Source organism: Pteropus alecto, unplaced genomic scaffold, assembly GCF_000325575.1.
Source record: "Pteropus alecto unplaced genomic scaffold, ASM32557v1 scaffold8, whole genome shotgun sequence".
In the NCBI taxonomy this organism is placed as follows: domain Eukaryota; kingdom Metazoa; phylum Chordata; class Mammalia; order Chiroptera; family Pteropodidae; genus Pteropus; species Pteropus alecto.
In genome coordinates this window covers 2,202,287-2,216,037 of record NW_006494609.1, presented here as the reverse complement: position 1 = coordinate 2,216,037, position 13,751 = coordinate 2,202,287, and the positions used below count along the sequence as shown (strand labels likewise).

At 35.7% G+C, this 13,751-nt stretch overlaps 1 protein-coding gene and 2 pseudogenes across 3 annotated transcripts in view; all 3 read right to left on the bottom strand.

Annotated features, from left to right (window-relative positions):
• The window catches only part of DNAL1 (dynein axonemal light chain 1), a 37,228-nt gene that overhangs the window by 7,833 nt on the left and 15,644 nt on the right, over positions 1-13,751 (bottom strand). For all 3 annotated transcript variants that reach the window (XM_006925428.3, XM_025042075.1, XM_015599749.2), the window contains 3 exons: positions 11,785-11,840; positions 2,285-2,411; positions 1,275-1,415 (listed from right to left, as the gene is read on the bottom strand). In XM_006925428.3, coding sequence (XP_006925490.1) covers positions 1,275-1,415; positions 2,285-2,411; positions 11,785-11,840 — 324 coding nt within the window. The remainder of the gene's footprint in view (positions 1-1,274; positions 1,416-2,284; positions 2,412-11,784; positions 11,841-13,751) is intronic.
• Positions 6,917-7,035, bottom strand: LOC112473978 (annotated as a pseudogene).
• On the bottom strand, positions 8,843-8,959 carry LOC112473763 (annotated as a pseudogene).

Sequence of the window (13,751 nt, the reverse complement as noted above, 5' to 3'; positions counted from 1 at the left end):
AGCTACTGAAGAGGCTTTTATGTAAAAATTCCCAACTGGAGGACAGATGAGCACATCTCTTCCAGGGATGCATATCAGATTCACCTGTAAAACTTTTTCAAACTGTACAGATCTCCTTCACTGTCTTCCCAGAGATTCTGAAATATCCCTCCACAGGGATGTAGCACCACTTAAGAACAACCACCACAGTAATCTGAAGTGGATAAAAGGATTGAGCACTGAACTTTAGATAGAGGTGGTAAGGGAGAGATGGAGAGACACCGAGTAGGAAGGGTAGAATGGCAGGGAAGCAGGGGTGGTAAGGAAGAGAGAGAAGGGTTGAGGAACAAGGAAGCCTCAACCATAGACATCTAGGCCCTCTTGTTTTGGATTGTGAATGTCAGGATGGGTATGGCGATGAAGACAATAAGGAAAATATGCATTTGGTACATGGGATGATGATGGTGATTTTCCTCACCAGTTCACTCCCCACTACTGCCCCATTCAGTCAGGTAGGCTAGCTGGCTCTGCATTATTGCTTCAGGGGCAGTGTGGAAAGCAGAAACATACAGTCAGACTTACTGGCTTTTATCTTTGTAAAACCTAAGATCACTGAGAAGATAGAGTTTGTGAGAAGATTCAGAATGATGTAAAAAAGAGAGGATAGTGATTCTGCTCAGACTAAAAAAATATTTCTTTGGGCTGGTAGAAAAAAGAGAAGTCTGTGAGTTCTGGAACAGTCAGAATCCTGGCCTGGCGTCCTGGCAGCACCACTGGGAAGAGGTAAGACCCAGAGAGGTCTGTTTTTATATTACAAAAGAAAAGGTTTGGTGAGATTAACTAACTAGCACAATGACAACAAAAATATTAAGAGGTAGAACTGGGACTTGAACTCAGTTAGCCAGGGATATCTACAGACATCGACACCTATTTTAGATATGGGAAACTAAAATTGGGTGGGAGGGGCATAGAGAACACTATAATTATGAAAAAGCAATTGCTTAACATTATATCCAATTATTCTGTAAAATAATGCCTTTATGACTTGAGAATAAGGTCAGCTTTCTTACAAGTTTTTGTCTAGGGATGATCTTACACCAGTCTAAATGTCCTGGGAGTTTTTCATCTCAACCTGGCCCAAACCTGGCCCATAAAATTTCCTGTGGACAGAAATGGCCTTGGAGATTAGAGACAATCTATCATTTTCTTTAGTTTTCTTCCTTTTCATGATTTCATGCCACAAATCCAATTCTAATACCTAGAAAATACTTCCGAGCTGGCTCAGAGTCACTCACCATCCAGCTTTTTCAGTTTGGGCACTCTTTTGGTTGCCTCTTCAATCCAGTTCCCCTCAGCAGACTGTTTCTCTTCCAAGGGATTGCCTACAAATACCAGGTCTTCCAGGCATGGAAGTTCTGCCAGCTTCACAAATTCAGCTGCAAGTACAAAGAATGCATTCCACATTAAAATGGCAAGTTTCCTTGTTATGATTTTTGAGGGTGAATTCCAGTATCACTGTTTGTGACTATTCAGAATAATTTGTTGTTTAAGATTTTGAAGTTAGACCATGTGAAGTCATTTTCCGAAAACATTACAGAAAAGGAGAGAAAAAGAAGACCTATACCTCTTCTACTTTTACACTAGCCTAAGGATAGAATAGAACAAGGAAATGAGGTTCAGAATCAAAAAGAACAGATCATTCTCCAGTGGCAGGTCTCTACGCTCTATTGCATTAGTATGAGCTAAGCTAAACTGCTTTTGTCTCTACCCCTTCCCTCACCTTTGAATTCTTAAAGCAACTCATTGAAGCTTCTACTGTAGGACTTATCACACAGTTTTATAATTGTTAGCTTATAAACTAACCTTCTCCACTAAGCTGTGACCTCCTTAAGGGCAGGGATAGTGTCCTATTCAACAATGTTTCTCAAGAGTCTGGCATATAGTTCATGACACATAATAGGGCTTTAGAAAATGCTGAATAAATAATGTACAATAAAGCAAAACAATATCGATGTCAAATAAGTCTTCCACCCCAAAATTGTTACATTTAAACTGATTTCTTTCAGCCTTTAGATAATAATTTAAATGTTTTCATTATTAATAGGACCAAGATCTATTCTATTATAATCATTCTAATTAAATATCAAAATATAAATTTCAAGCATTTAGCTGAAATATAGGAACTCCTATAGCTATTTCCCTCTGTGCTTAGAAATAAATGTCTCCATTTGGCATCTTGTTCTCTATTAGGCTATTTTCTATAAACAGGGGGTAGAAGATTAGGAAAGAGCCAGCCTCAGCTTACCCCAGTCTTTTACCAGGTTATTAGACATGTAGAGGATCTTCAATTTCTTCATTACATGGATCCCTTTCAACTTCTCAATAAAATTGTAGGAGATCCACAGTTCTTCTAACGTGTCCCCTACTGCTTCCTGAAAAAAAGAAAGCAATTTGACTTACATGCTTATTTTTAAGCTTTTCCTTCTGTTCTCCTTCCTTATAAAGACGATAGCCTTCAGAGAGAACTGAGACTCACCTGTCCACTGGCAAAAGAGTTAAAGGTTGTGTAGCAGTTTTTTCTTATTAAGAAAGCCAAGTAGAACATTCTCTTCCTTGCTTCAAACTGATCTGAACTAAGAATAGCTACTGAAATCACTAAGAAGGAAAATAATAGCACTATTTTATCACTTTTATTGAATGGTATAGTTTTCAAATTACTTCCCTATACATTATATTATTTGATCCTTATAACATTCAAGATAGGCAAAGTAAGTTATTTGATTATTTGATTATAGAGAGATTAAAGGCTTTTTCTCTTAAACAGTAGAGCTAGGTCTAAATTTCAGAGTTTTTTCCCCTGATATTTATTGTGGAAACTTTCAAACAACAACAAAAAGCTTAAAGAATTTTATAGTAAATACCACTACCCAGATTCTACCATTATTACTTTATTATCCTTTTCCTATCACATATTTATCTATCCATCCTGCTATCTATTTAAATCGATTCATCTTTTTTTTTTTTTGATGTACAAAATTCAGTTGAAAACCCACAATCCATTATCATATAAAGATTACATCATACTCTTAAATGACAGATATATTTAATGGTAGCACAAAGACTTCCTTCTTTAATAGTCATAAGACAAAATGTAGTGATTTCTTTAAAAAAAAAAAAAATACTAGGCAGGACCAATTAATTGTTCAATCTCCTCTTAACCCAAAAGAATTTACCTACGACCACATGGTAATGATTAGAATGTGGGGTCCACATCTATGTCCTGGTAACTGTGCCTTCAAAGACTATAGAGAATAAACGTGCACTGAATAAAAATCCTTAACACATGCACTTTTCATACTGGTGGAACCAAGACGAAAAACTGAGAATGGAGTGGCCTGAGTTAGTGCTGTCTGTCATCCCAACTCCCATAATTTGTCTCAGTGTCACTTTCTGAGTAGAAGAAACAACAGTTTAGAGTAAAAGAAACTTTTAAATCAGTCCATCCTGGCATTCTTAGGTCAGAACTTTGTGATTTAACTAAATCCCCTTGGCTAGTATTCTGATATCTCCTCCCAAAGGATCTAATGAGTATATCATATGTGTCTTTCAGAAGAATAGAATGTCTTTACATAATTTAAACTTTCTTGCATATATTTCATTGCACTGTATCCCCATCCACTTCCTGTCTCCAATTTAGAAAGTATGAGGTAGCAGTAAAAAAGACTGGAAGATTTAGGTTTAATTCTGGGTTCTCCCACTTATTTAGTGTTGTTTTACATGTGCAGATGAGGACTCTTGGTCAGTTTTCACATAGCAAATTTGATCAGTTCTTCAAACAGCCAACTTGCTGAATTTATACTTTTACTGATTTACTGAAACATTGTTAACTTACAAATTATGGTAATTTGTTTTAAATAGGATAGGATAGAAATTCCTTTAGGTACAGTAACTTTGAAGCTGTCTGTAATGTTTTGTTCACTCATTTGAAGTCAACTTAGCTTTAATTTAGTTTTCAGCCATTTGGATTCTATTACCAAGACACTTCATAACCATGAAATTTGCAATAACCAAATTTCAGTGCGTCTAGGGACTTTACTTGGCAATATGACTTTGCAGAATGAGAATTTCTTATGCATACTGACTTACAATGTTGTATAAACTTTGAATGTCCAGGGTATAGTTTTATCTTCTAACACATGGTCAATCTATTCCACTATCTTTTGTACGTCCCTAAATTTAGGGATTTGCTAACCAGTTCTATTGATTACTATTTTTATGTGGTTTAATCATTTGAGAAGTGATCAGTGGCTAAAATATGAAACTGACATTCTACAAAGATGGACTGACAAATCCAACATCTGGACGAAATAGCTGTAGTAATATTAACACTGAATAAAAACTTAAATTTCAAAATGTGTTGAAAACATTCCAACCAACACAATTTTCTATATATTTATAAGCAGGTAATAAAGACAAGATTTTGGTGAAGCAACCTAGTGAATATCAATCCATAAGATCTGGCAAGTTTGATGAATCAATTCAGTGAAATCTGTCCTTCAATAAACTGGCCCTTTGGAGAACTGTACATTCAGTGAACAAGCATTTAGAAAATTGGTCTGCTTCTACATATGAACAAATAATTTCTCTTTAGTTTCTTACTCTGTAAAATGAGGAGGCTGGCACAACGAGAGACCACCTCATACCTATTAGGATGGCTACTATCAAACAGCCATAAATTAAGTAGTGTTGACAAGGATATGGAGAAATTGGAACTCTTGTGCACTGTTGGTAGAAATGTAAAATGGTGCAGCTACTATGGAACAGTTTGGCAGTTCCTCTAAAAACCAAACATATATAATCCAGCAATCCTGCTTCCAGACATATACCCAAAAGAATTGAAAGAAGGGTTTCAAAGAGATATTTGGATACTCATATTCATAGCAGCATTATTTATAATGGCCAAAAGGTGGAAACAACCCAAGTGCCATTGATGGATGAATGGATAAACAAAATATGGTATATACATACAACAGAATATTACTCATCCTCAAAAAAAAAAAAAAGAAATTCTGATATTTGCTACAACATGGATGAAATTTATATACTGATATGGTGGAAAACTATACAGCTCTTAAAAAAGAATGCATTAAATTTGCATGTTTCATATGGAAGGATATTCCTGATATATTAAATGAAAAAGCAGAAAAAAATACTAGTGCTGTACATTATCAGTACAAATATATATAACACACACAGATGCATAAGCACACACATAGATATCTATTTATTTATTTTTTCTATTTATTTGTATGTGCAGAAAAAACAATGTTAAAGTATACAAAACAATATTGTTTCTGTTACCATGGAGTTGAGGAGGTAGGTAGGGATTTCCACAGTGTATTTCATATATTTATAAATTGCTTGATATGTTTTTTTACAATTAATATGTATTACTCTTAGAATTAAAATTTTAACCTAATAGTTTTTGTAGTTAGTAAAAAAATACATTGAGTCATTCAGTAAATACTTATAGAGTGCCAATTACATGTATGAGGCACTAATGTAGATGCTGATAAAACTGACATGCTCATTAGGATCCATGTACTCACATAACAGAGAGACAGAGACAGTGAGAGAGAACAAATAAATAAGAATTTCAGATAGTACTGAGAGAGATGAAAAAAATTATAAGTGGTAAGAGTTATTGTTTAAAAGGCTACTTTAGATATAAGGTAGACGGGTCACTTTTGAGGTGGTGACATTAGAGCTGAAGTGTGAAGGTTAAGAAGGAGACAGTGAGAACCATATGATTTCACTCATATGTGGGATATAAAACTGAAAGCAATGAACAAACAAGACAAACAATAAACTGATAGGCACAGACAAGAGTTTAGTGGTTATCAGAGAGAAAGAGGGGAGAAGGGAGGGAGATAAGGGTAAAGGGGATCAAATATATGGTGACGGAAGGAGGTTTGACTTTGGGTGGTGAACATACAATGCAAAAGACATATGATGTATTATTGAATTGCACACTTGAAACCTATAAAATCTTATTAACCAATGTCACCCAATAAATTTAATTTAAAAAACTGAAAAACAAAATTAAAATTTTTTTAAAAAGGAGACAGTAATGTGGAAATCTGAAATAACAGAGTTTTTAAGGCAGAGGAAAATGCAAGTACAAAGGTCCTCAGGTGGGAATGGACTTGGCATGTTCCAGGAAAAAAGAAGGCCAGTGGCTGGAAATTACCAACTAGGAAGAAGAGTAATATGAAATGAGATCCAAAAGGAAGGTATAGGCCAGATCACATATACAAATGGGCTTATAATGTACTTTAATCATCAGTTTTCCTAAGTAGTTTTAAATAGATCCCTTTCCTTCAATTTAACATTCCACGTTTCACATGTTAGAGTAGTCATGTGTAACTTACCGAGGCAGCTATTTAAATCATGCTCTGTGTGGCTGCTATGTCTGGATGAATAAATCAGTATGTAAACCTATTTGAAGCCCAGCATATGTAGATTTATTTTTCCTTAGTCTACGCGTAAGTGGTAAAATGTTGACTTTGGTAAATGTATGGTATGTGTATACACACACACACATCCACACATCCTAGGAAGAAAACTAACCATTGGGTATTACTGATAGTCTACAGAAAGTGAACAGAACTAAGCAAGTCAAGGTTCAGCTCGATAATATCTCTGTACATGCCTTTAACCCTATATTTACAATTTCTTTGTGGTTTCTAGATATATATTACATTTCGTGGGAGCAATATTTGAGAATCTTTCTCTGACTTATTTCACTTAGCATAGTACCCTCTAGGTCCATCAATGCTGTTGTAGACAGCAAGATTTCATTCTTTTTTATGGCTGAGTAATATTTCATTGCATGTATGTACCACTTCTTTATCCATCCATCTATTTTTTTTTTTAACACCTACAGCACCTGATATTCCTAGGTGGTCTCCCATCCAAGTACTAACCAGGCCTGACCCTGCTTAGCTTCCGCGATCAGACGAGATCGGGCACGTTCAGGGTGGCATGGCCGTAGACTTATCCATCCAACTATTGATGGACACTTAGATTGCTGCCATATCTCAACTATTGTAAATAATGCTTCAATGAACATATGGAGTTAGTGTTTGGGGTTTCTTCAGATAAATAACCGGAAGTGTAATTGCTGGGTCCTTCTTTGTCTTATTTTAGCCTTTGTTTTAAAGTCTATTTTATCTAGTATAAGTATTGCTACCCCACCTTTTTTTAATTTCCTTTTTCATGAAATATCTTTTTCTATCCTTTTACTTTGTCTGTGTGTGTCTTTCAATCTACAGCATGTCTCTTGTAGGCAGCATACCGAAGGGTCTTTTTTCCTTATTCATTCAGCCACCCCATGTCTTTTAATTGTAGCATTTATTTAAATTTAAAGTGATTGTCGATAGATATGTAGTTATTTCATTTTTATTATTCACATTTTTATCTTCTTATAAAAGTCCTTTAACATTTCTTGTAATACTGGTTTGATGGTGATGAACTCCTTTAGCTTCTTCTCATCTGGGAAACTCTATTTGTCCTTTGATTCTAAATGATAACTTTTCTGAGTAGAGTAAACTTGGTTATAGGACCTTGCTTTTCATCACTTTGAATATTTCATGCCAGTCCCTTCTGGCCTGCAAAGTTTCTATTGAGCAATCAGCTGACAGTCTTACAAGAGCTCCCTTGTAGCTAACTAAATGCTCTTCTCTTGCTACTTTTTAAGATTCTCTCTTTATCTTTAAACTTTGCCATTTTAATAATGATGTGTCTTGGTTGGTGTGGTCTTCTCTGGAATCATTTTGTTTGGGACTCCCTGTGCTTCCTGGGCTTGTATGTCTAGTTCTTTCACCAAGTTATTTCCATTATTATTTCTTCAAATAGGTATGCAATTCCTTGCTCTCTCTTCTCCTTCTGGTACCTCTATGATATGAATGTCGGTATGCTTGATATTGTCCCAGAGGCCTTTTAAACTACGCTCATTTTTTTGGATTCTTTTTTTCTTTTTGCTGTTATGATTGGGTGTTTTCTGCGTCTTTGTCTTACAAATTGCTGAATCGACCCTCTGCTTCATCTGATCTACAGTTGATTATAATGTATTCTTCATTTCAGTTGTGTTCTTCATTTCTAACTGGTTTGTTTTTATGTCATCTATCTCCATCCATTTTTATATTTTCTATCTCTTTGTTGACATTTTCACTGAGCTCACTGAACATCCTATAACCGGTGTTTTGAATTCTACACCTGGTATATTGCTTGTCTACATTGTGTCTAGTTCTTTTTCTAGAGTTTTCTTTTCTAATTTTTATTTAGTTTCAAGTATACAGTACATTGGTTAGACTGCTATATAGTTCATAAAACAATCCCCCTAATTGCACCTTCCCTCCCATGACCTTCCACCTAGCCAACGTATTAATGCTAACTGCATTCCCTACGCCGTGCTCCCCATCCCCGTGACCATCCATCACCTACTAATTTGTACTTCTTTAGCTCTTCATCCCATTCTCCCAGCCCCCCAAACCCTCCTCCCCTCCGTCCGACACCAAATTGTCCACTATATTTGTGAGTCTGTTTTGATTAGTTTGTTCTTTTTATTCTTTAGATTCCACATATAAGTGAAATCATATAGTGTCTATCTTCCTTTGTCTGACTTAAATAACTTCTAGGTCCATCAAAGCAATGTCTTTTTCCATCTCCTTCCTTTTCATATGTAAGAGTCTTGTTTTATTATCCTTTCGACCACTCTATCTTTTGGTTGAATCACTTGATTCTTTTCCATTTAAGATACTTATTGATAGGAATGTAGTTGTTATTATGCTTTTTTTTTTTACGCCTACAGCACCTGGTATTCCTAGGTGGTCTCCCATCTAAGTACTAACCAGGCCCAACCGTGCTTAGCTTCCAATCAGACGAGATCAGGCACATTCAGGATGGCATGGCTGTAGACTGTTACCATTCTTTATTCCTGTTTTTGATACATGTTTTTCCTTTTTTAAAGAAATCCCTCCAACATTTCCTGTAAAACTGGCTTGGTGGTGATAAATTACTTTAGCTTATTTTTGTTTGAGATGCTCTTTATCTGCCCTTCAACTCTAAATGATAGCTTTACTGGATAAATTATTCTTGGTTGTAGATCCTGGGTCTTCATCCTGTCAAATATTTTTTGCCAAGCCCTTCTGTCCTACATAGTTTCTTTTGAGAAATCAGCTGCCAGTCTTATAGGTGTTCCCTTATAAGTAACTATCTATTTTTCTCTTGCTGCTTTTAATATTCTTTCTTTGTATTTAACCTTTGGCATTTTAATTATGATGTGTCTTGGTGTGGGCCTCTTTAGAGCCCTGATTTTGGGAATTCTCTGAGCTTCCTGGGGTTTTATGTCCATTTCCTTCACCAAGTTAGGGAAGTTTTCCATCATTATGTCTTCAAACAGCTGTTCAACATCTTGATTTTCTTCAGTTACGCCGATTAGATGAATATTTGGACCCTTAATAGTGTCCCACATGCTCCTTAGTTTTATAGCCTTGGCATCTTATCTCTTGCCATTCTGATTGAGTGTCCTGATTGGCTTTCCTGTCCTCTAGATATGGTATTTGATCCCTCTTCTTTATTCACTTTGTTTATTCCATTTAATATACTTCTCATCTCAGATAATCTCTTCTTCATTTCAGACTGGTTCTTTTTTATAATTTCCATTTCTATTTTTATGTTTTTCATCTCTTTGTTGAAGTTCTCACTAAATTTAACCAAAAGTTCACTGAGTATCTTTATAACCAGTGTTTTGAACTCTGCATCTGTTAGATTATTTGACTCTATTATATCTGGATCTCTGTTCTGTTCTCTCATATGCTTTCTGCTTCTTTGTCCTACCATTTTGGTTGCCTTTCCATGTCTATTTCTATGTCCTAAGCAAATCTCCTAAGTCTCCCAGTCTTATTAGATGGATTTGTGAAGTAGATGTCCAGTGGCACAGTCCTGCAAGGGGTTCAGCTGCAGGCCAAATTTAGCCCAAGCCTATACCCCGCCAAGTCCACCTGTTAAGATTCAGCAAGCAATCCACAGATGCTGTGTTTATAGTTGCCTCAAAAGGCCACACCAGAAACTGAGGCCAGCTGCCTCCACCAGTGTGAGTCTCAGCAAGGAGCACCTGACTTGCTGAGGATATATCTGGATGTGGCTTGGGTGGGAACAAGAGTTCGGGTAGGCGGGGTTTCAGGGAATCCTCTGGGTGGAGTGACCTCTGTTATCCAGTTTGATGACATCACAGCTATGGCAGTGCTGTGTCCAGCGCACTGGTGTGGGGAGGGCTCAACAGAGGAACAATGGATACCACTGGCACTTCTGTACAGAGCGAGTCTCACCTAAGCCCTCACTCTGACAATGTCTCCCTATAAGTTCCTGGTGTCCCCTGCGCATTAGCCAAATTGGCACAGGTGCTCAGAGCAAGCAGGTCCATCACCGCGAAAATTCGCTCGCAGACATGGCCCCTTTAAGAGGCACTGCCGCTGCCTCCGTCTCACTCAGCCACTCGAGACCGGGCAGCCCTGTGTCCTCGCCCTGTCCTACATTCTGCTATCACAGGGTTATCCTGGACTTCTCCCTAGTTGTATGGATTGTTCCTCTAGATCCCAGGTGATTTTTCCTTGTTGCTGCTCCTTATTACTGTTACAACTTTGATTTGGTCGTCAGAGAGATGAACAGAGACTCTATCGTCTAAGCTATTTTTTTTCTCTCCTCTTTTTCTGGAGTTTTATTCAGGACATGTTTATCTGTCTCATTTTGGCCACCTCCTTCTGTTTGTTTCTATATATTAGGTAGAGCTATTGTGTCTCCTGGTCTTGGCAGTGGCCTTATGTAGTGAGAGTCCTGTGGGGCCCAGTGGTGCATCTCCCTGGTCACCTGAGCTGGGTGCTCCAGGTGTATCCCGTGTGCGTTTTATGTGCCCACCTATTGTAGTTGAGCCTCGATTGCTCTTGGCACATTTTTGAGGGAAGGATTGACGTTCAAAAACTTCCGATCGCTTTGTAAGCCACTTGGAAAAAAATCTAAAATCTTATCATGACCTACAAGGCATAATATGGCTTGGTTCCTGGCTCCCTCTCCAACTTTATTTATATAGGAAAATTCTCTCTCTCGTTCAACTCTTTTGCCCTTACTCAAGCATACCAAGCAGCTTCAGTTTCAGGACACTTGTACTTGCTGTCCTACCTCAGCCTGGAGCACCTGTCCCTTGGTAAGCTCTATAGCTTACATCCTCACTTCCAGGGAGAATTTCCCATCAATCTATGTTCTCTTACATGCCTCATTTTTCTTCGCTGCATTCATCACCATCTGATGTATCACACAACTATTTTCTACTCTGTCTCCCTCCACTGCAAAGTTAAGTTCTATGAGAGCAAGGACTTTGCTTTATATTCGGGTGTATCTCTAGTGCCTAGAACAATGCCTGGTTTAAAGTCAGCATTCAGGAAATATTATTGAATGAATTTGGTGAATGAATGAATGACATGGAAAAATATATTTATATATTAAGTAAAAAAAGAGATGTAAAACAATATGTATAGGATGCTTTCATGCTTTATATACCCACTGAAGAATAGGAAAAAAAAAAAGAAAGATGTCAATCAAACTGTTAGCAGTATTTAAATTGTCAGTGGCTTATAGGTATTTTTTATAGTTGCTTTTCTATTTTGTAAAGTTTTTGCGATGGACAAGTATTATTTGTATACTAATAAAAAAGTGTATGCTTTTTTAAAGTAATAAATAGAAACCTACCAGTCCATTTAAGTTCTTTATGTTGTTTCTTCCTAAAGACAATATCCTCAAGTTTTCTGCAGTGGAAAAAAAGCAATTTTTTGTTTATGAGAATCATATTACACAATTGTAAATCTAATATAATAAAAATTTAATAAATTTTATATAATAAATATCCTTATATAATGAGTAAGAGAGATCATATTCATAAAAAGTGGTAATCAGGAAATAACATTGACCTATCATCTAGGGTAAACACTACAACTATAATTTCACATCATGCCAATATTAAATTTAAAAATGGTTACCTATTTGGAATTCATGGTCTTAATTTTCTGGCTAGTAAAAATATTACAGGGATAAAATAAGAGTAAAAAAAATTTGAAGTTTAATTTTGAGAGCATATATATTTCGAATCTCTTATAAAATGAGGACTCACACCAGAAAACAGAAACACACTTATGTATAGTCCAATCTCACTCCACAAAGGATTAGGAGTGAAAACAATTGACTTAGTATTTTAAAAATCTTTTGCTTTCAATCTTTTAAATAACTAAATTGTGATTTGGTTTAAAAGATGCCTATTTGTATTTTTTACAAGGCTGTTTCTATTTGTACATCTATAGGCTATTTCTGGAAAAGAAAAAAAGAAAGTAGAAACAGTGGTTGCTTTGGAGAGGAACTGAAAGTATATGGTCAGAGGAAGATTTATTTTTCATTAGAACCTCTTTTGATCTATTTGCATAAAACCATGTGCATGTATTATTTTTTAAAATTAAAAAAGATTTCTAGTAAAACACGGGAAATCTCATTTCTGTTCTAAAAAACTGTTGTGATTGCTTATGCATAAGTTATACATTTAGTTTTTGCAGTGGAAACTTCTATAACTACACTGTCCAATATGGTAGCTACTAGCCACATGGTTTTTTAAATGAAATACTATTAAAAACTCAGTTTCTCAGTTACACTAGCCACATTTCAAGAGTTTAATAGCTGTGTATGGCTAGTGGCAACTGTTTTGGGACCGTGCAGACATTTCTATTGGATGGCACTGTTCTATAACATCCATAATTCAGTGATTAAGAATACAAATCCAGTTATAGAGTTCCCAATCAAACTCTATAGGGAAGCAAACAAACCTCTTTGAATCTCAGTTTCACATGTAAAATGAAGAAATACAACGTTTATTTTATAATAATATAAGCATTAAATGAGATATTTGTCTAAAACATTCGGCATAATGCTTATTCCATAGTAAGTACATAATAAATGATGTGTGTATATGTGTTGTATATATGTGTGTCATGCATATATGGTTATATATACTTTGGTTTTAATTTATTTAAGAAATTATTTTAAATTTTCTTATGAAAAACATTTTTCAGAACAAGAAATTTTATGAGTGATTTAATTCATGCAAAATGGTTTAATTACTGAAAAAAGAATTGGGTTCCCCCAAATCCAAATGTTGAAGTTCTAAACCCCATTACCTCATAATGTGACTCTATTTGGAGACAGGGCTTTTAAAGAAGTAATTAAGGTAAACTGGTAGAATCCAATAGGACTGGTACCCTTATAAGAGGAGATGAGAAACAGAAATAGACAGAAACAGAGGAAAGACTGTGTGGAGACAAGGTGAAAAAGATGGCCATATACAAACCAAGGAGAGAGGCCTAAGAAGAAATCAATCCTGCTGACACCTGAATCTCAGACTCTAGCCAATAGTAAGAAAATAAATTTCTGTTGCTTAAGCTACCAAGTTTGTGGGATTTGCTGTGACAGCCCTAGCAAACTAATAAATCCATATAACTTTAAATGTGTGAAAATTAATTATTTAAGAAAAGCACATAATCGATTATTCTCTAAAGTTTCTTGATATGAAAAAATTATTATTTTAGTTTTTTCTATTTCATGCAGGATAAAAAGCTTACTTAAAAAGTTATTCATTCAACACATAATTATTGAGCATCAACTACATGCCAGGAACA